This window comes from Malaya genurostris, chromosome 3 (genome assembly GCF_030247185.1).
Source record: "Malaya genurostris strain Urasoe2022 chromosome 3, Malgen_1.1, whole genome shotgun sequence".
Taxonomy (NCBI): Eukaryota; Metazoa; Arthropoda; class Insecta; order Diptera; family Culicidae; genus Malaya; species Malaya genurostris.
The window spans coordinates 235745717-235773358 of NC_080572.1; the positions used below are offsets into that span (position 1 = coordinate 235745717).

Genomic DNA, 27642 nt, shown 5'->3' on the forward strand with positions numbered 1-27642 from the left:
TTTGAATTGAAGTGATACGCGTGTTCCTGACCTGCATGCTGCAGCACAGTGAAATCAATAAATATCAATATCAATAGAGACGATCGTTCTTGCTTTAAATTTTCGATTATAGCCTACATTAATGCACACCTTTCGGAAAATTTTCAACTGCTAATATTGAAATGAAATACCGAATATTTCAAAATAATTAAATTAGTTACAATCGTCATAGCGCTAACACATGGATCAATAAGTCCCGAGACTAAAGCAGAGATGGCGCTCGTAGTAAACCAGTAACCACGTCTTTCTAGAGTACTAACCTTTGCTTGAAACGGGTCAAAATTTTAAGTCGATCCGACCAGAAACAGCTGAGTTATCGAGGTTGGAGTAAAGTCGTTTTGCAGTTTGTTTGAAAAATGTAACAAACCGAGTTTCGTGTTTTGATAAAACATTGTTTTTTAATGGGTAAAAACACCGTGCAAGCGAAACAATGGATTGAAAAATGTTATCCGTTTATTGCACTATGATTAAAGATGGGAGAGTAACAATCAAAAATGTTTTTTCTGTTTTTCACTAAAATAAAAAATTTTAAAAAATGCTCTGCATTTTGCATTTTTAAGTTTTTCGACTATATGAAAGAACACTAACACAAGTACAAAATAAAATTTGGTTGAATACTACCGCTTTACTAATAATAGTGGATTTTTATTATGTTAAAGTATCTTATTAAACTATGTAAAATAAAAAATTACGAAAAAAATGACGCTGAGCAAACATGCATAAAGTGGTTTTCGTGGTTCAAATTTGTGAATTTTTTATATGGACTACAAGAAAGTTCCGGACAACAGAAAAAGTGCATGTGGTGGGATTAACTGAGCGCTATTTATTATGAGCTACTCAAATTAGGTGACACCATCACTGGTTCCATATACATACATATTACACTTGCTGCGTTTGGACAGAGCATTGCATGAAAAACGGACTCAATATGAAGATCTCCATGGCATAGTACTTTTGCTTCATGACAATGCAAGACTCTACGATTGTCGAATCTGAGAAAAAGGGATTTTTCAAACGTGGTGTCCGAGTCTTACCAGAAAGATAACAGAAAGTGGTACATAACGATGGACTATACTTTGAAACAAAAAAAACGTTACTGACATGATACTCTCACTAAAAATCATGAAACTTTGCAGAAAAAATGCTACTAATTTATTCCAACGCCTGATATATTATACATAGATTTATATAAGGACATTTATATAGGTGTTTTATGTTATGTATGTTATAAATGTCCTGATTTTATTTATCATATAGCCGTTTATGTAATTTTACTCACACCGACTTCATTTAGAAAAGTATAGCCCTTGTCTTTGTGATTTTTATTGTCGACCCCGCCAACAATCGAAAATAACCTTTAAAGGAAAAGATCCCCGTGTTAAAGCTAAAAAGCCAAATTTAAAACCAAAAACTGTGCCTCCTGGTTTGTCAAATTCACAAACCAATCCAGGAACTAGCTCAAGAAAAGACAATAATCCAGTGGGCTCCATTTCACATTCACCAACAGGATTACTGAAATTTTCGGAAATTGTAGAATGGATTTTCGCTGCATTCAATATTTCTGAACCTCTAAAGACCATCATAACAGCATTCCTTCCAATAGCTAGAACTTTTTTGAAACAGTTATCAGCTCAATGGCCAGCTCTTTCAGGTTTTGTATCATTTGATGGATAATTTATCATCCGCCGCAAATGATTCAATCACTGTCCTGCAGTGGAATTGTCGAAGCATCATGCCAAAACTTGATTCATTTAAAGTTTTGTTGCATAGTCAAAAATGTGATGTATTTGCTTTGTGCGAAACATGGCTTACATCAAACATAGCCTTAAATTTTAATGACTTTAACATTATACGTCTCGACAGAGACTCCCCGTATGGTGGAGTGCTTTTAGGAATTAAGAAATGTTATTCCTTTTATAGATTAAACATTCCTTCGACTGCTAGTATAGAAGTTGTTGCTTGTCAAATAAACATTAAAGGAAAGGACATTTGCATTGCTTCGGTATATATTCCTCCAAGAGCTCAAGTTGGACAACGACAGCTTAATGAAATTGTCGAAGCCCTTCCTGCTCCACGTTTGATTTTAGGAGATTTCAATTCGCACGGAATGATGTGGGGTTCCGTTTACAATGATAGCAGATCATCTCTAATATATAATATTTGCGACAATTTTAGCATGACGGTACTAAATATGGGTAGCATGACACGGATCCCAAGACCTCCTGCACGTCCAAGTGCATTAGATTTATCTCTTTGTTCGACTTCAATTCGACTAGATTGCACCTGGAAAGTATTTCCTGATTTACATGGTAGCGATCATTTACCAATCATCATCTCAATTAGCAGTAACAAAGGCATTGCTAATTCAGTTAATATTCCATATGATTTGACAAAAAATATTGACTGGATTAAATACCAAAGTAATATTTCAAGTGTCTTAACTTCAATGGAAGAGCTTCCCCCACTTGAAGAATATGACTTCCTCGTTTGTTCGATTCTGGAGGCCGCAGAACAAGCCCAAACCAAACGATTTCTTGGTCCATCGTCTAACAGAAGACCTCCAAATCCTTGGTGGGACAAAGAGTGCTCAGATGCTAAACACGCGAAACAAAATGCTTTCAAGACGTTTTTAAAACGAGGAGGAGGAACTCCTCAGAATTTTGAAAAATTCTTGGTTTTAGAAACCAAGTACAAGAACATACTTCGGGTTAAGAAATGCAGCTATTGGAGACATTTTGTGGAAGGTTTGTCAAGAGAAACCTCAATGAGCACTCTTTGGAATACGGCCAGACGAATGAGGAATCGTAACGTAGGAAATGAGAGTGAGGAGTACTCGAATCGATGGATATTTGATTTTGCGAGGAAAGTTTGTCCAGATTCCGTTCCTACGCATAGCATTGTTAGGGAGTCTTCTTCAAATGATGATTCCATTGATAGCCCCTTTTCAATGATGGAATTTTCCATAGCACTCATGTCTTGTAACAATAACGCTCCTGGATTGGACAGAATTAAATTCAACTTGGTGAAGAATCTGCCCGACCTCGCAAAAAGACGTTTGTTGGAATTGTTCAACAAGTTTCTTGAGCAAAATATTGTTCCACCTGACTGGAGACAAGTGAAAGTTATCGCCATTCAAAAGCCGGGGAAACCAGCTTCCAATCACAACTCATATAGACCCATTGCGATGTTGTCCTGCATCAGAAAATTGTTCGAAAAAATTATTCTACGACGTCTCGACACTTGGGTCGAGACGAACGGTTTGTTGTCAGATACTCAGTTTGGCTTCCGTAGAAATAAAGGGACGAATGATTGCCTTGCATTACTTTCGTCTGACATCCAAATTGCCTTCGCTCAAAAGCAACAAATGGCATCTGTATTTTTAGACATTAAAGGAGCATTTGATTCAGTTTCCATTGATGTTCTTTCAGACAAGCTCCACCAACATGGACTCCCAGCGGTTATAAATAATTATTTGCACAACCTTTTGTCAGAGAAACGCATGCATTTTTCACATGGCGATTTGGCAACAATCAGAATTAGCTACATGGGTCTCCCGCAAGGCTCATGCCTCAGTCCGCTCCTCTATAATTTTTACGTGAATGACATTGACAGCTGTCTAGTAACCCCATGTACACTAAGACAATTGGCAGATGATGGCGTGGTTTCAGTTACTGGATCCAAAGCTATTGATCTGCAAAAACCATTGCAGGATACCTTAGATAAATTGTCCGTTTGGGCTGTTCATCTTGGTATCGAATTCTCTGCGGAGAAAACAGAGCTGGTCGTCTTTTCAAAAAAGCATGATCCCGCGCAACTTCAGCTTCATATGATGGGAAGAATAATCGAACAGGTTTTGACTTTCAAATACCTCGGGGTGTGGTTTGATTCCAAATGCACGTGGGGAGGACACATTAGGTATCTGATAACGAAATGCCAACAAAGAGTAAATTTTCTTCGAACAATAACAGGGTCTTGGTGGGGTGCTCATCCGCAAGATCTAATAAAATTGTATCAGACAACGATACTTTCAGTGATGGAATATGGATGCGTTTGTTTTCGTTCCGCTGCAAATTCTCATATTATCAAACTTGAGCGAATTCAGTACCGTTGTTTGCGAATTGCTTTAGGCTGCATGCATTCGACACATACAATGAGTCTTGAAGTTCTGGCGGGAGTTCTTCCATTAAAAGATCGATTTTGGGAGCTTTCATCACGCCTGCTAATAAGATGTGATGTGCTGAATCCCATGGTAATTAATAATTTCGAACGACTAGTCGAGCTTCGATCTCAAACAAAATTCATGACAGTATATTTTAACCATATGTCACAGGAAATCAACCCTTCAAGATATATTCCTATCCGTGTCAGCCTCCTAAATGTACCTGACTCAACTTTATTTTTCGACACATCCATGCAGCGCGAAGTGCGTGGAATCCCGGACCACCTACGCTCTATGGAAATCCCAAAAATATTTTCAAGTAAGTTCAGGCATATTAACTCTGAGAAAATGTTTTACACGGACGGATCGCGAATGGAAGAAGCGACAGGGTTTGGTATGTTCAACAATAATGTTTCGGCCTCATTCAAGCTTCAAGAACCTGCATCTGTTTATATAGCAGAGTTAGCAGCAGTTCATTATAGCTTGAATGTAATCGTCACATTATCTCCAAACCATTATTTCCTCTTCACAGATAGTCTGAGTGCAATTGAAGCCATTCGCTCAAACGCTGCTGGCAAAAATGAACCGTTTTTCTTGGGTAAAATAAAACAGTGTCTGAACGACATATTGAATAATAATTATCTAATCACAATAGTTTGGGTTCCGGCTCATTGCTCCATTCCAGGCAATGAAAGAGCCGATATTTTAGCCAAACGTGGTGCTATTGAGGGTGAAATTTATGAGAGACCGATTGCTTTCAACGAATTCTATAGCGCGTCTCGCCAAAGAACACTTGCCAGCTGGCAAGCTTCTTGGGATAAAGATGATCTGGGTCGGTGGATGCACTCAATTATTCCTAAAATATCGACAAAGGCATGGTTCAGGGGACTGGATGTGAGTAGAGATTTCATTCGTGTGATGTCCAGACTCATGTCCAATCACTACACGTTAGATGCACATCTCCTTCGAATTGGACTTTCCGAGACTAATCATTGTGCTTGCGGCGAAGGTTACCGCGATATTGACCATGTTGTTTGGACATGCGTGGAGTTTCGTGATGTCAGATCTCAACTAATAAATTCCTTGCGTACCCAAGGTAGACTATCCAATGTCCCAGTTCGCGACATTCTTGCTTGTCGTGACCTTCCATACATGAAACTTCTTTATCATTTCATTAAATCCATTGGAGTTCCAATTTAAATTTTATTTTATGTTAAACTGTTTTCTCTTCCATGAGTTCAACCAATAGCCAACTATAGGATATTGAATATAAGTGGTGAACTGATACAAACAATCCTGAAATAGTTATAAGATCATGTACAAAATAAATGTATTTTATTTAATGTAATTAAAATAGCAACTCGCTTGATAAAAACAGTGTTTAGATTAACTAATGAGTACCAACATACTAATATGATATTCGAAATGTATTAGGTTTAAACTACTATGTATTGTGGATGCCACGGCGAAGAAAAACTTATGTATATTGCCTATGAAATAAACGTATTTATGAAAAAAAAAAAAAACCTTTAAAGTGCAGAGATGTGCAGGATCGTATAGTGGTTTTTGAAAAGTAGAGAAAAAATGCTATAAAATCAAATACTATTGAACAGTGGCAGCCCTTTCCTATATATATAGAAATCTAATCGCAAAACATCATCATTGCGCCATATATTTTGTATGGAAGGATGAAAAGAAAGTTTACAATACCCTATCTTTGAGAGGATGTGGAGAGATTATTTCTTATTCAAAAACCTTTATACTTTAAACTGTAGTCCTTCGCTTATCAGAGAATTCAAAAAAATTAACATTGTACAGGAAAAAAATAAATTTATTTTTTGGATTTCTGCCACCTTGGCATCACTGTGCGGCGGTAGCTTTTGTTCGTTTGGTTCACTCATTTCGAGATCGTTCTATTGTTCACTACACAATACTGTACTTGGTTTCTTCTGTCCCGAACGTAAGCGGTTTTGGTTTATCGACTGACTTGGATGAGATGTGAAACCGAACTGCAAGTATTCTTCTTATCTGATGGTAAAATTTATTATTATATTGAGCTTTGTTTGCTATTTACATCTACCCGGGGACTGTTCCAACGTCAAAAAAAAAAGAAAAGATTTTTTGCATCGTATTGGTAAATGGGTCCATTACGATAAACTAAAACGTATGAGATGGTCGGGTTCGGTTTCAGAAAAAAAAATCCCGGACTCGGGTCACACGGGTCAGAATACTCGAAATTTTTCGGGTTCGTGCCAGGCCGAACTTTTGAGGTTTATTTTTTTTCCTATAGCTCTATATCTGCAATCCGAAAGCTCAGCTTAGCTTTAAGAATGCACACCAGCCATAAATAAGCATTATATATGAATAGATGTATATTTTGCCAAAGTCGGCCTGAATTTAGTCTCAATTAGCGATTGTTTGCTGTCATAATGTGGCATTGGTATGTGCTTATTGGTTACCGGGGTATTCTCGGGTTCGATTCGGGAACGGGTAAAAGAATTTAATTTTCGTTCGGGTACGGGTCGGGTTTAAAGAACTTCTTATCTGGCCATTTCTAATGGATACCCTGGCATGCATCATCATCGACGGTCATTCAGAATATTCATGGCATGAAAGTTATGCTCTGTACATGGTGGAACCAGCTGGGTGTGGCGTATAATGATTTGCTGCAACCGTGTGAAAGGATCAGGGGTAGGTTTAGCAACGACAATTGATGAGTTTAAGCCGTGCATTGCAAAAAAAACGGCCACAAAAGACTGATAAACACGACGAAGTAATTTTTCATCATGACAATATTCTCTCGCATGTTGCACAACCAGCTAAAGATGCTAAGAAACGATCAAATGGAAACTCCTTCCCCACCCACCGTACAGCCCAGACATGGCTCATTTCGATTACTATTTGTTCCGGTCGATGCTGACCAGTACTTCTCCAATTATGACGAAGTCAAAGAATTGATCGATTCGGTTGAATTTTTCAAAAAGGGTATCCAAAAAGGTAAAGGGTTGTCAGAAAGGTGGGAAAAAATAGTGTCTAGCGATCGATAATACTTTGAATATTGAGTTTAAAAACCATTTCTTGTCAATAAAACTTCAAATACAATCCGAAACGCATGAACTTATTTGTGGCCCTAATATCTTTTCCTGAACATTCAAAAATAGCTCAAATGGAGTAGTATTGTTTAGACCTTCAGAAAAATTATTTTTGAACGGTATCAAAAAGTTTTAAAATCGCTTAAGGTCATCGTCCAAGTACCATGCGCGAGTGGTTTTAGGAAATTTTCGATGGAAATTTTGAAAAATTTGCCAAAACCAAAAATATACAGACCTTTGAAAAACTTTCATTTCATAGCTCTGAAATATGAGTGTTTTTGTAATCTTTCACAATTATTACACACATTCAAACTGAATCGGATTTTATTCAACCAACACAATTCCGTTTATAAATTAAATTAGCATTGTTGTAAAATAATATGTATTTCATTTAGTACATTCAAATCGTCAAAATACAACGAAATTAGTTTTACGAAATTCGTTGATTTTCCGTGAAAAGCATGGAAAGCTTTTCCAAAAATGTGTCTGAATGTAATCCTTGCAGCCAGAAAAAGGATTATTCGAAAAAAAATCATATCATTGCATTATTTTTACAAATAATTGTGAAAGGTCACAAAAACACTCATTTTTCATAACTATTTTTTATAAGCCTGGGAAAATCCTCCGAATTTTTAAGCTATTTTCACCCTGCAGATAGATAAAAGTTTTTCAAAGGTCTATATGTTTTTGGTTTCGGCAAATTTTTCGAAATTCCATCGAAAATTTCCTAAAACCACCCGCGCGCATGGTACTTGGACGATGGCCTTTAATAAGTGTTTTCATCTTACTTACCTGCATCGAATGAAATATATGTTATTTTCACTTCATGCCAACCTAATCATGTTTGAATCTTAACTGCTGTCAAACCGTTTGTTAGATGTCAATTTCGAACCTAAAATCAACGTCATTGCACTGATATTCAAATTAGTTTCGAGCCTGATTCTTTTATTAAGTTTGTTAACACAGCTTAGCAAAATTCATTGATGTCCCCCCTTTGGAAACCGAAAACGGGTTTTCAAATCTAGAGGAACCAGAGGACTCTGACTCTGACGAAAATAGTGAAGGTAATTCGTTTATCACTACCCAAGGGTCAGTTAAGAGAAAGAAGTCTTCCTCCAAATTACCAAAAAAGACACCTAAAATTTCATCTTCAAAAAAAGATCCCCGTGTTAAACAAAAAAAGTCAAAACCAAAGACTGTGCCTCCTGGTTTGTCAAATTCACAAACCAATCCAGGATCTAGTACAGAAAAAGATAATAATCCAGTGGGCTCCATTTCACAGCCACCAACAGGATTACTGAAGTTTTCGGAAATTGTTGAATGGATTTTCTCAGCATTCAATATATCTGAACCCTTAAAGACCCTCATAATGGCATTCCTTCCAATAGCTAGAACCTTTTTGAAGCAGTTATCAGCTCAATGGCCAATTGTCTCAGGTTTTGTATCTTTTGATGGATAATTTATCACCCGTCGCAAATGATACAATCACTGTCTTGCAGTGGAATTGTCGAAGCATCATGCCAAAACTTGATTCATTTAAAATATTATTGCATAGTCAAAAATGTGATGTATTTGCTTTATGCGAAACATGGCTTACTTCAAACATAGCTTTAAATTTTAATGATTTTAACATTATACGTCTCGATAGAGACTCTCCGTATGGTGGAGTGCTTTTGGGAATTAAGAAATGCTATTCCTTTTATAGATTAAACATCCCTTCAACTTCTAGTATAGAAGTTGTTGCTTGCCAAATAAACATTAAAGGCAAAGATATTTGCATAGCTTCGGTTTATATTCCTCCAAAAGCACAAGTTGGACAGCAACAGCTTAATGAAATGGTTGAAGCCCTTCCTGCACCACGATTGATTCTGGGGGATTTAAATTCGCACGGTATTATGTGGGGTTCCGTTTACAATGATAGCAGATCATCTTTAATACAAAACATTTGTGACAATTTTAGCATGACGGTATTAAATATGGGTAGCATGACACGGATCCCAAGACCTCCGGCACGCCCAAGTGCATTAGATCTATCTCTTTGCTCAACATCAATTCGACTAGATTGCACCTGGAAAATACTGCCTGATTTACACGGTAGCGATCATTTACCAATCATCATCTCAATTAGCAGTAGCAATTGCATTGCTACTTCCGCTAGTATTCCATATGATTTGACAAAAAATATCGACTGGATTAAATACCAAAGTAGTATCTCTAGTATTTTGAATTCAATGGAAGAGCTCCCTCCACTTGAAGAATATGACTTCCTCATTTGTTCGATTCTGGAGGCAGCAGAACAATCCCAAACTAAACGCTTTCCTGGGCCAACGACTAACAGAAGGCCTCCCAACCCCTGGTGGGACAAAGAGTGCTCAGAGGCTAAACTCGCAAAACAAAATGCTTGCAAGACGTTTCTAAAACGGGGAGGAGGAACTCCTCAGAATTTTGAAAAACTTATGGTTTTAGAAACCAAGTACAAGAGCATACTTCGAGCCAAAAAATGTAGCTATTGGAGACATTTTGTCGAAGGTTTGTCAAGAGATACCTCAATGAGCACTCTTTGGAACACGGCCAGACGAATGAGGAATCGTAACGTGGGCAATGAGAGTGATGAATACTCGAACCGATGGATATTTGACTTTGCTAGGAAAGTTTGCCCAGATTCTGTTCCTACGCAGAGCATTATACGGGAATCTCCTCCAAATAATGGTTTTATTAATAACCCATTTTCAATGATGGAATTTTCTATAGCACTCTTGTCTTGTAACAATAATGCTCCAGGGTTGGACAGAATTAAATTCAACTTGGTGAAGAATCTGCCCAACCTCGCAAAAAGACGTTTGTTGGAATTGTTCAACAAGTTTCTTGAGCAAAATATTGTTCCACCTGACTGGAGACAAGTGAAAGTTATCGCCATTCAAAAACCGGGGAAACCAGCTTCCAATCACAACTCATATAGACCCATTGCGATGTTGTCCTGCATCAGAAAATTGTTCGAAAAAATTATTCTACGACGTCTCGACACTTGGGTCGAGACGAACGGTTTGTTGTCAGATACTCAGTTTGGCTTCCGTAGAAATAAAGGGACGAATGATTGCCTTGCATTACTTTCGTCTGACATCCAAATTGCCTTCGCTCAAAAGCAACAAATGGCATCTGTATTTTTAGACATTAAAGGAGCATTTGATTCAGTTTCCATTGATGTTCTTTCAGACAAGCTTCACCAAAATGGACTCCCAGCGGTTATAAATAATTATTTGCACAACCTTTTGTCAGAGAAACACATGCATTTTTCACATGGCGATTTGGCAACACTCAGAAATAGTTACATGGGTCTCCCGCAAGGCTCATGCCTCAGTCCGCTCCTCTATAATTTTTACGTAAATGACATTGACAGCTGTCTAGTAACCCCATGTACACTAAGACAATTGGCAGATGATGGCGTGGTTTCAGTTACTGGACCCAAAGCTATTGATCTGCATAAACCATTGCAAGATACCTTAGATAACTTGTCCGATTGGGCTGTTCATCTTGGTATCGAATTCTCTGCGGAGAAAACAGAGTTAGTCGACTTTTCAAGAAAGCATGATCCCGCGCAGCTTCAGCTCCATATGATGGGAAGAATGATCCAACAGGTTTTAACTTTTAAATACCTCGGGGTGTGGTTCGATTCCAAATGCACGTGGGGAGGACACATTAGGTTTCTGATAACAAAATGCCAACAAAGAGTAAATTTTCTTCGAACAATAACAGGATCTTGGTGGGGTGCTCATCCGGAAGATCTAATAAAATTGTATCAGACAACGATACTTTCAGTGATGGAATATGGATGCGTTTGCTTTCGTTCCGCTGCAAACTCTCATATTATCAAACTGGAGCGAATTCAGTATCGTTGTTTGCGAATTGCTTTAGGGTGCATGCATTCGACACATACAATGAGTCTTGAAGTTCTGGCGGGAGTTCTTCCATTAAAAGATCGATTTTGGGAGCTTTCATCACGCCTGCTAATAAGATGTGAGGTGCTGAATCCCATGGTAATTAATAATTTCGAACGACTAGTCGAGCTTCGATCTCAAACAAAATTCATGACAGTATATTTTAACCATATGTCACAGGAAATCAACCCTTCAAGATATATTCCTATCCGTGTCAGCCTCCTAAATGTCCCTGACTCAACTTTATTTTTCGATACATCCATGCAGCGCGAAGTGCGTGGAATCCCGGATCATCTACGTTCGACGGAAATCCCAAAAATATTTTCAAGTAAGTTCAGGCATATTGACTCTGAGAAAATGTTTTACACGGACGGATCGCGAATTGAAGAAGCGACAGGGTTTGGTATGTTCAACAATAATGTTTCGGCCTCATTTAGGCTTCAAGAACCTGCATCTGTTTATATAGCAGAGCTAGCAGCAGTTCATTATAGTCTGAGTGTAATCGTCACATTAATTCCAAACCATTATTTCCTCTTCACAGATAGTCTGAGTGCAATTGAAGCCATTCGCTCAAACATGACTGGCAAGACTGAACCGTTTTTCCTGGGCAAAATAAAACAGTGCCTGAACGACATATTAAACAATAATTATCTAATCACTATAGTCTGGGTCCCGGCTCATTGCTCCATTCCTGGCAATGAAAGAGCCGATATTTTAGCCAAACGTGGTGCTATTGAGGGTGAAATTTATGAGAGACCAATTGCTTTCAACGAATTCTATAGCTCGTCTCGCCAAAGAACACTTGCCAGCTGGCAAGCTTCTTGGGATAAAGATGATCTGGGTCGGTGGATGCACTCAATTATTCCGAAAATATCGACAAAGGCATGGTTCAGGGGACTGGATGTGAGTAGAGATTTCATTCGTGTGATGTCCAGACTCATGTCCAATCACTACACGTTAGATGCACATCTCCTTCGAATTGGGCTCTCCGAGACTAATCATTGTGCTTGCGGAGAAGGTTATCGGGATATTGATCATGTCGTTTGGACATGCGTGGAGTATCGTGATGTCAGATCTCAACTAATAAATTCTTTGCGTACCCAAGGTAGACTATCCAATGTCCCAGTTCGAGACATTCTTGCTTGTCGTGACCTTTCATACATGAAACTTATTTATCATTTCATAAAGAAAACTGGAGTTTCAATTTAATAAAGGCCCCTTTCAAGACTTAGTTCTGATCCCAGCTGCGTCCATGAGTTCAACCAATAGCTAAATTAGAATAAAAATAATGTAATGATACAAACAAACTCGAAACAGTTTATGAAATTATTAACAAAATGTCTGAAAATAACAGCTTATTTTATAATTTATAGAAGTTAATCGTTTGGTTCAAATAATATTTCCGAGTAGATTTCATAATTAATGACGAGTTACCTAAGATGATTTTTAAGTAATAAGAGAATATGTTTTAATAAATGCAAAACGTTGTGACTATGTTAGAATTAAATTAGGATAAGAATATTATGTAAAAGTGATGCTACGGCGAAGAAAAACTTATGTAAACTGCCTTAAGAAATAAACGTATTTATGAAAAAAAAAAAAACAGCTTAGCAAAAAGTGTTGGTTTGAAGGAATTATCTTTGGTCAATTTCAGTTTTCTCAAGCGAAGGTGACATTTAAAAAAATGAAACAAAAAAAAACAATTGTCACTTTTCATTCCACCTACTAAAAATCAGTTTAAATCCGTTTCCAAAAAAAAAAAAACAAACATAGCACACACCTGTAAGATTTGTCAGTGAAAAAGATTTCTCACTTTCATAATAGTATTTATCGACCATCATCTCTACATCCTGTCGTTCATTAAAATCAACAATGTAGCAGCACACAAAAACCGACATCGGACCCCGCTTTTGCCGGACGAGACGACGAGACAACGACCCCCATTCGTTTGCTCCGTAATTCCATCATAAATACTTCAAAGAAAAAAAATAATATGAAAGCCACCAATTTGTTTTGTGTTTTTTATCATTATTTTCCGTTAACTAGATCTTGGTTTCCAGAAGGCGAAGCTGTTGATTACCTCATACGGATGATATATCCGTTTGGGCGTATGACATCAGATGCTTTCCCACTTTCTCGGGCAAAGCGTTGAAGAGCTTTCGAAGTAACACATTTTCGAGTGGTGCGATGATACGAAAACAAATAATAACTTCAAGTTTTCCACAAGTTGTATATTATTATCACGTCAGCACCGTAGGGCCCCGGCTCAATATCAATGGGAAACACTTGTGAGAGGTTTGTTTGGTAGATCCCGGAAGAGATCGTGTGCCAGGCCTAATCCCACCGAACACTTTTATAGGCCTTGCCTCCAATCACTGTCGGAAACGATTGCGAGAATGGTAGGATTGAAGTAGGTACTAAAGTTCAATTTATGGAATATCACTGAGGCAGTGGTGTGAATCAAATCAAATATATGGTTGTCTATCAGAAAAACCTTTTCGTAGTACATTTCGATGTGAAACTTGAATTTTTCCGGACTAATGTTGGTTATACAATTCACACTGGCCTTTTTGGAACAAAAATTTATGCTAAGCTTTGCTGAGTCTTTTTGGAAACGTCCACCCGCAAACGAAAGCAACAAATTTAATGCATAAACATTCGCGACTCTCAATCAGCAGGTGAATTATTCTCGACGATTGGAAACGTCCCCACGCAATGGGATAGGAAAATCCGGTTTCGGCAAACACATTCGACCACTTCCGAACATCCGTAAAATTAGCAAATAAAACGATCTTTTCACCGCCAATCATAAACCGCTTTCTGTTTATCTTTCGCGATGTTTGCCAAACGGCAATTCATTCGTCATCCAAAAGAGGAAGAAGAAGAATAATGAATATCAATTTCGAATGCTTGTGCAGATTCGTGTTTTTTTTATGAAAATATAATCTCGCCGCACAAAGCCTACAAAAATACGGTAAAAAACTTTTCACTTTCTCTCTCTTCAAGCGAAGATAAACTGTCGGGAGAAAAAGAAAAAAAAATAAATCGAAACCAAGCCTGGTGTTCCTGATCTGGATCTCCTTCGGTCTCAAACTCATGCCACATCGAGTGTACTGTTTTTTTTTGTTATGTTCGAACCACCTACCCGCCAACTTCCAACATACATCCTGAACCCAAAACAGGAGCGCTGCCTCTTTCGGCAGATTTTAATCTTTTGCTCACATCACGCCTCAAGCAAACTGGTAACGAGCGGAAAGGAACCATCCGGAAGGGAGACGGACGGAGATGGTGATTGAGATGCCTACCGAATCGGGTTTGCTAGCAGCCAAAAACCGTCCCATCGCATGGTCGCGCATGAAGAGCAGCTACAGCTTTATGAATCATAATCGACGGCTGCCTCGGGACGCTATCCGTTTGCGTTTGTGGTTTGCTTTATTTCTTGCTGCTGCTGTGGACAGTTGAACTACGAATTCCAGACCATAGACCGGTAGAAGTCGTTGGCCGGTGTTGGTGACGTGAAAAGGTGTGAGGATGACTAGCCGGGACTGACATTGAAGATCCCGAGCGATAAGCGCACCGCAACACAAGACCGACTGAGGTCTGAGGAGGAAGAGAATGAAAACGGCAGACAGTCGTGGGCAGAGCAGCAATGGGAATCGCTGAATTGGGTGGGTTTTGTTGCGGCTTTTGGTACCTGCCGTGAAGTGGCTGTCTTGTACAAAGAGAGAGCGACCCATTCTTAACGAGGGCGAAAGTGCTGCGTGTGATTTTTGACTTTTACGTAATTTGGAGTGCGGCGATTGTTTCCGGAGAGCTGTGTACTTCCCATGGGTTGTGCAATCGCGTGATCCGAATTAATTATGCTGTAATGAGGGATGAATAAACGTCAGACTCATCTTAGTTTTATAACAAATTAAAGCAAACACTTTTCATTTTCTTTGGCCAGCGCCGGTTGAACTGAGACACGTCATTATTGACCCAATGAACGAGCATCTGTTGTTTAGTTCATCGAAACGATAAACGATAAACGATAAACGATAAACGATAAACGATAAACGATAAACGATAAACGATAAACGATAAACGATAAACGATAAACGATAAACGATAAACGATAAACGATAAACGATAAACGATAAACGATAAACGATAAACGATAAACGATAAACGATAAACGATAAACGATAAACGATAAACGATAAACGATAAACGATAAACGATAAACGATAAACGATAAACGATAAACGATAAACGATAAACGATAAACGATAAACGATAAACGATAAACGATAAACGATAAACGATAAACGATAAACGATAAACGATAAACGATAAACGATAAACGATAAACGATAAACGATAAACGATAAACGATAAACGATAAACGATAAACGATAAACGATAAACGATAAACGATAAACGATAAACGATAAACGATAAACGATAAACGATAAACGATAAACGATAAACGATAAACGATAAACGATAAACGATAAACGATAAACGATAAACGATAAACGATAAACGATAAACGATAAACGATAAACGATAAAAGATAAACGATAAAAGATAAACGATAAACGATAAACGATAAACGATAAACGATAAACGATAAACGATAAACGATAAACGATAAACGATAAACGATAAACGATAAACGATAAACGATAAACGATAAACGATAAACGATAAACGATAAACGATAAACGATAAACGATAAACGATAAACGATAAACGATAAACGATAAACGATAAACGATAAACGATAAACGATAAACGATAAACGATAAACTATTTTTGCATTGTCGCTATAAATGACGGGTTGTAATTAAAAAAACGTGTTTTTCTCCACCTGGTGGTGTAATGAGCGATATACTTGACCCATAGGTCCTACAACATTTTGATGCCCTTTTGGAAAAACCTGTTTTAATCCTTTTCTTTACGTTTCGTCTTAGACTCGTCAGTGCAGAGCAGTTCAAATTACACTGCTTATTGCAAACTTAAACAGTTCAACTTGAACCGCTAAGCAGACGTAAAGTTAATGCTATTTGCAAAACACTTATATACTTGGTACCGAAGTACCACGTCTTTCCTGACGTGCCGAACGAAAACGTTGTTTTCGGCTTATTCTGGCCGATGCAGGTTTGCAATAAGCAGTTCAATTTGAACTGCTCTGCACTGACGAGTCTAAGACGAAACGTAAAGAAAAGTAAAAACGGTTATGTGCCCTAAGCACAAACATAGGATAACCCCTAAATGACTGTTTTAATCCACATAGTGGTGTAACAGATCGGCTGAAAAGTTCGTATCGTTTTTATGAGAGGGCGCCACTAGAATTAAATCCATACCATTTTCAGTTAGTACCAACCTTCAAAAGATACGTGTATAAATTTGACAGCTGTCTGATTATTAGTTTGTGAGATATTGCATTTTGAGTGAAGCTACTTTTGTTATTGTGAAAAAAATGGAAAAAAAGGAATTTCGTGTGTTGATGAAACACTACTTTTTGATGAAAAAAAGTGCCGCCGATACCAAAAAATGGCTTGATGAGTGTTATCCAGACTCTGCACCGGGCGAAGCAACAATTCGTAAGTGGTTTGCAAAATTTCGTACTGGTCATATGAGTACCGAAGACGATGAACGCAGTGGACGTCCAAAAGAGGCTGTTACCGATGAAAACGTGAAAAAAAATCCACAAAATGATTTTCAATGACCGTAAAGTGAAGTTGATCGAGATAGCTGACACCCTAAAGATATCAAAGGAACGTGTTGGACAAATTATTCACGAATATTTGGATATGAGAAAGCTTTGTGCAAAATAAGTGCCGCGTGAGCTCACAATCGATCAAAAACAACAACGAATTGATGATTCTGAGCAGTATTTGGAGCTGTTATATCGAAATTAAAACCGATTTTTTTCGTCGATATATAACAATGGACGAAACATGGCTCCATCACTTCACTCCGGAGTCCAATCGACAGTCAGCTGAGTGGATTGCACGCGATGAACCGAACCCAAAGCGTGGAAAGACTCAACAATCGGCCGGTAAGGTTATGGCGTCTGTATTTTGGGATTCGCATGGTATAATTTTCATCGACTAACTTGATAAGGGAAAACCCATCAACAGTGACTATTATATAGCGTTATTCGAGCGTTTGAAGGACGAAATTTAAAAAAAAACGGCCTCATTTGAAGAAGAAAAAAGTTTTGTTTCATCAAGACAATGCACCGTGTCACAAGTCGATGAAAACCATGCTGAAATTGAACGAATTTGGCTTCGAATTGCTCCCTCATCCACCGTATTCTCCAGATTTGGCCCCCAGTGACTTTTTCCTGTTCTCAGACCTCAAGAGAATGCTCGCTGGTAAAAAATTTAGAAGCAATGAAGAAGTAATCTCTGAAACTGAGGCCTATTTTGAGGCAAAGGACAAATCGTACTACAAAAATGGTATCGAAAAGTTGGAAGATCGCTATAATCGCTGTATCGCCTCTGATGGCAATTATGTTGAATAATAAAAACGAATTTTGGCAAAAAAATGTGTGTTTCTATTAAACGATACGAACTTTTCAGCCGAACTGTTAATGATGCCTTTCTCATATCAATCATACTATCATATATGGTATTCTTCAAAATTATTTTTCTTCGATTCTTAAAAGAATAACCGAAATAGATTTGTTTGACCGTCTACTGATAAAAACTATCAGTTGGAAAAGATTTGAGGTCGATTTAGAAAACTTTTTACGGTTTTTCGCTCTTTTCAGTGATGGTGTAAAATTTTTAACACACTTTACCCTATATTTCCGGATCTGGAAGTCGGATCCTGATGAAATTCAGGACTTACGTATGGGATCACAGGACCTTTCATTTGAATCTAAGTTTGTAAAAATCGGTTCAGCCATCTCCGAGAAAAGTTAGTGCAAAAAACGTTACATACACACACATACACACACACACAGACATTTTGCGTACTCGACGAACTGAGTCGAATGGTATATGACACTAGGCCCTCCGGGCCTCGGTTCAAAAGTCGGTTTTTACAGTGATTGCATAACCTTTCTACAGTGATTGCATATGAGAAAGGCAAAACCCTTCTTATACCAACTTGTGGTGTGATAATGTCTCTCTCTTTCTCCAAAACAGTCTCATTACTTTTTTTTAATCTTTTTATTAAATAATTTTTCACACTAATTTGGGCTCATTTTTGACACCAAATAATTCAGATTGATTCGAGTAGTTCACAAAAGCATGCTTCAGTGTTTACGTCACATACTCGGCATCATTTCTCAAACCAAGCGCTTGACATTTGCGTTGCCTATTTGAATGAGAAAAGTGATGCATAATTTACTTTTCCTATTCCACTTAGTGGAATTTTCATATACATAAAATTTTCGAAATCGAAAAAAATTTTTTATGCCATAAGTCTTAGAATTGCATAAAACGTCGAGATTTAGTGTCATATCGAAAAAAATTTTTTTTTATGATCTCAAAATCTCAAAAATCCCCGAAAGTAGTTCAAAAAAAAATTTTTTTTTCGAGATACCACTCAATCTCAACGTTTCATGCAGTTTTAAGTCTTTTGGCATCAAAAAAAATTTTCGATTTCGAAAATTTCATGTACCACCTACCCCCTATGATGATTCAAGATCGAAAATTTGCAAACCTTAACCGCCAGGCAGCACCCCTTACCCATATTCGATTAGGCTCAAATTTTGCATGGGGACTTTTTTCTATGTGTTCAAACTTTTGAGCTCTCTGAAAATTCGCATAAAAAAACAGCATAACTCTGAAAATTCGCATAAAAAAGTCGAATAAAAAAAACCGCATAAAAAAAGACTGTATTAGAGTGGTAAAAAACAACGCGTTTTGTCGGTTACGTCACTTATACCATTATCTCTCCGGAACCAGAAGTCACAGCCATTTGATCTTTGAACTTGATCAATGGCCAAACAGTAGCTTTTAAACGATCCTAAGTTTGTTACAATTGGTTCAGCCATATCTAAGAAAATTGAGCGGTAAAAATATCTTCGAAAAGTGCACACACTGACATTTTCGGATCTCGTCGAACTGAGTCGAATGGTATAAAACACTATGGGGCTCCGAGGCTCCGTTCGATAGTCGGTTTTTTCAGCAATTCTAATACCTTTCTATAGAGAAAGGCAATAAAAAACAAAAGCAAATAAATTTGATTAACATCTTATGAGGAAAATAGATTGACAATATGTCATGCGAATACAACTATGTAATGAAAGCCACAAAAAGCCACCGCAGAGACGAGACTCGAACACGTAGTTAGCTCCTATCCGGGTACATCGTTTTGCCAATTAAACTGTCCTGCATGTGAAACACACGAAGAAACAGTCTAAATGAACAAACATGCCTCGCATGTGCTCGGGCGCCACGGTGTTCCTTTGTAGTCATTTCTCTATAGCAACCTCACAACTAGTTGTTTCAGCCCTCAATTAGTCTTTTTTTTGTGTGACAAAACGATTGACCCGGATAGGAGCTAGCTACGGGTTCGAGTTTCGTCTCTGCGGTTTTCATAACATAGTCGTAGTCGTATATCATTTTTTAAATCTGTCTACCTCGTTGAATACTGATTAAATGTACAACTAGTTCAATACGGCTCTAAGAAGTGTATCGAAAATAAGCTATTTACATTTTTTTCTTTCAAATTATGACTAAAAACGATATTTTTTTCAAACTAAAAATTGATCCGTTATTGTACGAGGTTAAACTTGAGTATAATGAAAACCGAATGAAATTTAAGTTATCCCTTCAAGTATTTTCGAACTTTTGATCGAACGCTCTTCATCAAGTTCCGGACAAGTGTCGCATCGCATTTTTTGGACGCTTGAGACCAAATTTTTTTGAATTCCTGCATGTTCCCAGCTGCCTTACCAGTCTTCTTGAAGACCATCTTCACGAATGCTCAGTAACGTTCGATGGGTCGAAGCTGAGGGCAATTTGGTGGATTGATATTTTTTTCAACGAAATTTATACCCCTTTCCGCAAGCCAATTGAGAGTGGTTTTGGCATAGTGAGCCGACGCTAAATCCTGCCAAAACAGTGGAGGTGTACTATGCTTCTTATATAAAGGCAGCAATCTTTCCTGGAGACACTCAGATCGATAGATTTCTGCATTTATAGTTCCGGTAGTGTAAAAAATGGTTGACTTCAAACCACAGGAACATATTGCTTGCCATACCAGTACCTTTCGACTGAGTTTCTCTACTTGAATCGACCTGTCCGCATCGCTCACATCCTCCCCAACAACAACAGTTAAGCATTGTGGACCTGAAAGGATTTTTGAGTCCTCCTTTACATAAGTCCCATCGTCCATCAAAACGCATGCATCCGGACACTGCAAAAGACGCGAATATAATTTCCGGGCCCTTGTTGCTGCTCGCTTCTTCTATTCTACACTTTGTTTCGAGATTTTCTGCTTCTTGTAGGTCTTCAGGTGATTTCGCCTCTTGATACGCTGGGTCTTTCCGACACTCGTTCCTGCTTTTTTGGCCAAATCACGTATTGACATTGATATGTTCTTCATGATTAGAGATGACACTTTCTGGTCCAATTTCGGGGTTGAAAAACCGGGTTTTCTGCCTCTTCCTGGTAGCTCATCCAACGAATAGTGTTCTCCACTTATTAATGACGCTTTAACCACTGGCATGATGAATTCAAAACCGCTTTGCCAATTTTTGCATAGTAATACCCTTCTCACTTAGGCATGTGTCCAGAACCTTAATTTTCACTTCCTTTTCAATACGCGACATTTTGAAAACGCGGAATTTCAACCGCACAAGTAAGCATATGAAAGCTAACAGCCAAACACACAGCATGCTGTGATCTGAACATAAAAAAGCATCACAAATACATGCGTACAACACGAATGTATGTGGATAGCTTATTTTCGATACACTCCTTAGGCCTTAACAAGACGAATAGAATTTTATCCAGATCCGGCTTCTGATTTCGGAAATACAGGGTAGTGTGTAAAAAATTGACACCTGTCATATAGAGCTTCAGTGATTTTAGCTATGCCGGTTCTCAACTCCCGCTTCCGGAAGTACCGGAAATAGTAATCGAAAACTCAAAAACAAAACTCTCTTCATTTTCTCAGAAACAAGCTCAGACGATTTTCACAAACTTAGAATCAAAGAAATGGGTCAACGTTTACAAAAATATACTGCTTTTGACCTTTGCTCGGATCTCACTTCCAGTTCCAGAACAACAGGGTCAGATGTGTTTAAAATTTTGAACCGTCATTTAGAGCGAATATGCAGAAAATGAAGAATTCTTATTAACTTGGGTCAAAACTGTTTGTTGAAATTGAAATTGAAAGATTATGTTAATGCTTGCAAAAAAAAAATTTCTATTCAATATTCAAAGAAAAGTTTTTTGAAAACTCCCTTACAGTGGCGTATCAAGGGGGCGTCGCCCCGGGCGCAATGGGACGGGGGGGGGGGACGCAAATCAATCCTTGGGACCTTTATGCCTTTATCATATAGAAAGGCTATACAATCACTGTGAAAACCGATTTTTGAAAAAATGCTCGAGTGTCATATACCATTCGACTCAGTTCGTCGAGATCATAATATGTCTGTGTGTGTATGTGACAAATAATGTCATTCAGTTTTCTCAGAGATGTCTGAACCGATTTTCACAAAGATCCAAATGAAAGGTCCTGCGGTCTCATACAAAGTTCCTGAATATCATTCGGATTCGACTTCCGGTTTCGCAATTACAGGGTGATATGAACCAAACAATGCCACCCACTCTTCATGGAGATGGCTGAATCGATTTCCACCGTCTTATATTCAACTGAAAAATATTAAGATGCCATAAGAATATCCCAATTTTAATTCGGATCCAACCCCTGGTTTCGGAGCGAGGGTACTTAGTGTAAAAATGTCAGTTTCATGAATACTTTTTTTCATAATTTTCCAATTCTTTAAATTGGCTAGTGAATTTCTTTATTTTGCAGATCATAGTAATAGAGAATCATACAAAATTTTGTAGCTCATATTAGTTTATGATTGAATGAACCGATTGTCACTATGCGGTTCCAGAAGTACCGACAATAAGAATCAAATGTGATGAAATTGACCTCACTTCACTTTCTCACATATGATTGAACAGATTTTCACTAAATTAAATTCGAATATAGTATCTCAATGTAGCAGTAGTGTATTTCGGGGAATTCTTGCCTTTTTATTTTATTTTGGGGAGCAGGGAAAAGCCCGTTGGAGATGGTATAATATATTGAAGAAAATGAATAACATGAGAAAGGCATCATTACACCACTAGGTGGATTAAAAAAGATTTTTTAAAGAGTGTAGCCTTTCTTTGTGAGAAAACCAAAAACTGGACATTATATCGTTTTGAATTGCGCATTCTGATAAGTGGTACAGCAGTTTAATTGCCTAACCTCCTAAAAATAGGAAAGTCATAGTATGATATTTCTTTTGTGGAATTGTACCATTCTGTTTCAAAAGTCTTCACAGCAGATTCTCAGTGTACATAACCATTACATGACTAGTGCCATTATACAATTGACGCCAAAAATCATTCCAGGGTGTGGCTCGGATTTCACAATGATCACAGAACCTTTGTACCTGAGATAGACAAAAAGGCTTATCATTAGGTGGATCACTATAACTAATCGAGAAACAAATAACACATTCGATACATTCTGATTAGAAAGGAAATAACAATTTGCTAGTGGAATGTGGAATGTTTAATCAAAATTTTAATTAGAATTAATTCGAATAAGCATTGCTCCTATTCTCTTTCACCGCACGATCTGATTTAATTTTCTCACTCTTTTTTTCCTCTAAAAGTTTGTTTACTTCCGCTCCCCACTGATCCACTTTCAGTTGCCTAATAATACTCAGTGTGTGTGTGTGGTAACAGAAATTCATTCAATAACCGAAATTAATAAATTACTCGTTTTATAGCTACCGTACCGCAGTCCATGCCGTTGCATAATTGACCGAAAAACCCCCGGCGAAAAGTTGCCAAATAATCGAATGATTGCCTGATTCAGGAAGTTTATCAATCATTACTACAATTATATTAAAAGCCTTTTTCCACAATGCACATCAACAGTACGAATCGAATTCGACGAAAACTTGCTGTTCGCTGATGTGAGCGCACAACCATCATCGGCAGCATCAACGTCAGCGGCGTAAGGTTTGCTTCCATACCGCCCTCATTATCTCGTCGTTGGTTCCCCTTTTCTATCGGTGCGTTACAGCATATGTTACGGCTCGAATCAATTAAAGTTAATTCACTTTATTTAAAACCACACCTAGTGCTGCTGCGTCAGGGCAAACCATCTAATTTACCAGCTCTATTTGTGTTTCCTCTATTTTGCAGGACGCCTGGCGAATATTTCTGCTGTTGATGATAGTGCATGATTTAAGTTTCATTAGCTCGGAGCCACAATACCAGCCACAGCAACAGACTCAGTTGCAGCAGCAATCGCAAGGTAATTTCAATAACAACAACTACAATAACTACAACAATGGCCAGCTGCAACAGCAACAACCGCAGCAATTCCAACAGCAGCAGCAGCAGCAGCAACCGCCTCAACCCCAACCAGTACAACAACAGCAACAACAAGAACAGCAATCTTATCGCTATCGAACTGCAGCAACGACATCGGCTCCAACGTTCTTGGAACGGATTTCCAGTTGGTTCAACATTTTCGGCGATGATGGAAATGACCGAAGGCCGGCTCCATTGGCTCCGAGGCCACCTCCACCTCAAAATCCTCCACCACCACCTCCTCCTGTACCACCGCAACAATCGTTTCAGCAAACACAACAACAACCATTTCAACAACCTCAACAGCAACCATTTCAACAACTTCAACAGCAACCGTTTCAGCAACCTCAACACCAACAACAAATCATTCACAACCAGCCGGCAAATCAACCGGCTCTGCTGCTTAACGAACAATTTCAAAGTGCCAACAAGCTACCTCCGGTGAGTCCTAGCTATGGGCCACCAGGTTTCAATAGTCCACAACCGGATGGAGGCTTCAAGCCTATCAACTATCAAAGCGTCAATCACCAGGGCAGTGGAAGCAGCTATCATCCTGTGGCGAATTCCTATCAGGCTGCTGGTTTCAGTAACAACAACAACAACAACAACAACAACAATAACAACATTGTTCAAGGACCAAACAATAACCAATATAAACCGCCGGTACAACCTCAAACGTTTTCGTTTATTCCGTCAACTCTTCAGCAACACATCGTACCAGCACAACAACACCCGAGAATCACGAATCCTTCGCAACAGGTTTCACATGTAAAACCATACCGAGATCCAGAACCGACTACCCCTTTTCCGGATGTAGCTCCCGTGCCACCTGGTCTGTCTAACACGAATCGAGAGTTTGACTACCATCCTTGTCACAATGTACCATGGGTTCCGATAGCCCCTCCGCCCGGCCAATTCTCGGTAACACAGCAGCCTCCAAAGACAATACCGCAAAACACCATACCGCCACAATCTCCGCAACCTCCAAGACCGATCAAGCTTGAGGTACGACCCAAAGGACAAGTTCACTCAGTGGCACCCTACACGGCGGGTGTGGCCAGTCACGATCCTCCACCGATCATCACTGCACCACCGCAAGCCCAACAGTTGATACAGCTTCAGTTGCAGCATCAACAGCAACAACTGCAGAACTTACAGCTACAGCAGATACAGTTTCAGCAACAACAGCTTCAGCAACAGCTCCAGCAGCTCAAGGTCAGTACAACACCTCAACCATCACCATCACAACCACAGACCGGACCATCGACCGCTCCTTTCGTCCACACAGCGGCTTCCGCCATAGCTTCTCACTTTGTAACCCGTAAGCCTGATCCACCAGCATCGGTAGCTCCCATCACCTTCCGTCAAGTATCCGCATCATACTTCACCAACAAAGATTACCACCCTCCTGCTAAAATCCTACCGATCCAGAACGAGGACAAACCACACGCCTCGATCGCAGTCCCAAATCTAAGTGCCACTCCGGTTCCACCTCTCTACACGGCAACATCCTTCCACTCTGACCCGTACAAATTCTACAAACCGTACCGACCACGAGACAACATCCTCGAACTGGGCTACGGTTATCCGCAGTCCCTGAAACCCATGTCCGACAGTTACACCCGGTACAATCTACGCCCGGATGTATCGGATAGTAGAGGCACAAATTCAATATTCGATGTCGAACAGGTCGCGTCATCGTCATCCGCAGTCTACACCACAGTGGCGTACAACAACGAAGACTCCAAGCCGTCGGCCTCCGAGCTACGAAAAGTCAACGCTACCCAGGGAACCAACGAACTGGTGGATGAAGATGAAGACTACGATGAATCCGAAGAGGATGGTCTCATCACCGGTGTAACGGTAACGTATCCGGTAGAAGTGACCAGTGCTGTGCCACGAACTCGTTACTATTCTTCACGAACGACTACTACCGAAAGACCGACAACATACGCATCTCCACAAGAACCTCCAACCGGTTCGGATGAGATAGGAAATGGTCTTCAGATAATTTACTCCGCCAATCTGCAAACAGGTTCACCGCCGAGTAAATTCTCGAAAAAACATTCGAACGCACACTTGACTCACTATGACGCCCAGCCACAAATCAGTCATTTCAATAATCTACTCAATGAAGAGGATTTTTCCGCTGCGAAAGAACCCATTCCCGTTTCGGCTTCCTCGTACACACCACCAACGAGACCGGTTTCGGTTCTGACTACCTTCAAAGGGAGCACCCATACTCCGACGACTTTTCAACGTTTCACCACTGAAACTCCGTACACGGAGTTCACGACACCTGTTCCTCTGACGATTACTACTACGCCACCGACTAGTACACAGCGTTCCACCTCTATGACAGCGGCCATTGGAGGATACAGGAACATAACGTCCACCAAAAAACCGAAACAAATCCAAATTATCATTCCCTACAGCACCTATAAACGACCAGAACCATTCAAAACCAAAGATACTGACGAAATGGATCACTCCCCGGAGGAGTCAAACCTTGTGACATCTAATTCCGGTGACACGACGACCCCTCCCCCAGCCAAGTCACGTTTCGTGACACGGGAATCCATGAAATACTTCCAATCTACCTCCAACATCAAAGATATTCTTCGCAAAGAGGTGACACGGCCATTCTCACGGCCGCCCACAAGCGTCCCGGAGAAGACCGCTAAGATGAAGAAAGTTGAACCCGTGAAGATATCCAAGGATTCCAAGCCATTCACGCTGCGAGTTCCAAAAATGACCCCAATGCCTCCGGTGTTCAATCTGACGGGACTGGTCGTTGACTATCGAGTAGAACACTCTACGGTAGCCCCTGCACGAACATTCCGGCCGACGATCATCATGGCTCATCCCTCCAAGTTCACGCAGCAGCACCCCATGAACGTGACTCGAGCACGTCCGTTTCCGACAAGTCATACCTACTCCCCTAGAACAACCATCGCAAAGCTTCTACGAACGACAAAGATAATTACGAAACCACCGACGAACTCCCATGACGAACCCGAGTACATTACGCGACCTCTGCCTCCCATAATCTATCGACGTACGACCGTCCCTACGACAACCCCGATAGCCGATACGACACCGATACCGATCTACGAACGAAACGAAGCGGACATCGATCCGCTACTGTTGCAGCGACGCATCGATACCTGGACCGAGCAGCAGTTTGCCAGTGATGACTACATGCAAAAATCAAACACCATCGCGTTGCATCGCGTCACCAAGGCGATCCCGTGGGAGTTCCTCACGACGACGATGTTGCCGTCGCTTCGTGATCGCACCAAAGGCCGGGACCGTTGGCGCAACGTCAAGATTGCCATATCGCCGCACACCCAGGAGAGGGTTTACGTCGTAACGCCACAACCGTGGACCGTGGTCATCAATCAGCAGACGATTTCTTCGCCGCCGCGGTTCATGATCCGACCGACGCCGCTGTATCAGCGGGGCAGTACCGACGGCAGTTACGTCCGGTACAGTGGCAGCACCGGTTCTACGGTGGATGTTTCACCGGAATCAGGTATTGTGTGGTGATGGAAACGGTAGACATAAGTAACAAAAAATCGCCGGCGAATGTTCTTGGATTGTTTATTCGAGAAGTTTGTTTTAGATTTTAGGGCACGGATTGGTTAATTATTCACTGAAATAAGTGGACTATTATAGCTGCCAGTTTCTTGCTTATATGTTCATTTCGTTATGTTTCATGTTATTGCATTTGATTTTACGGAATCGGAATCCATCCTTAGTAAAGCTCCTGAATTCGTGATGAATGATATTCAAGTATGTCATCTATTAGGTTTTACACGAACATAAATTTATTGAATGCACAGTATTTGACAAATTTCAGT

The 27642-nt window shown here is 39.6% G+C and overlaps 2 protein-coding genes across 17 annotated transcripts in view; one reads left to right on the plus strand and one right to left on the minus strand.

The window, feature by feature from the left end:
- Positions 1–27642, minus strand: part of LOC131436192 (high affinity cAMP-specific and IBMX-insensitive 3',5'-cyclic phosphodiesterase 8) — a 448244-nt gene that overhangs the window by 122820 nt on the left and 297782 nt on the right. The window lies entirely within an intron of this gene.
- The window catches only part of LOC131436191 (nuclear receptor coactivator 6-like), a 59115-nt gene that overhangs the window by 19387 nt on the left and 12086 nt on the right, over positions 1–27642 (plus strand). Inside the window, exon 2 of the mRNA XM_058604767.1 lies at positions 23609–27314. Within this exon, the coding sequence (XP_058460750.1) occupies positions 23609–27314 (3706 nt within the window). The remainder of the gene's footprint in view (positions 1–23608; positions 27315–27642) is intronic.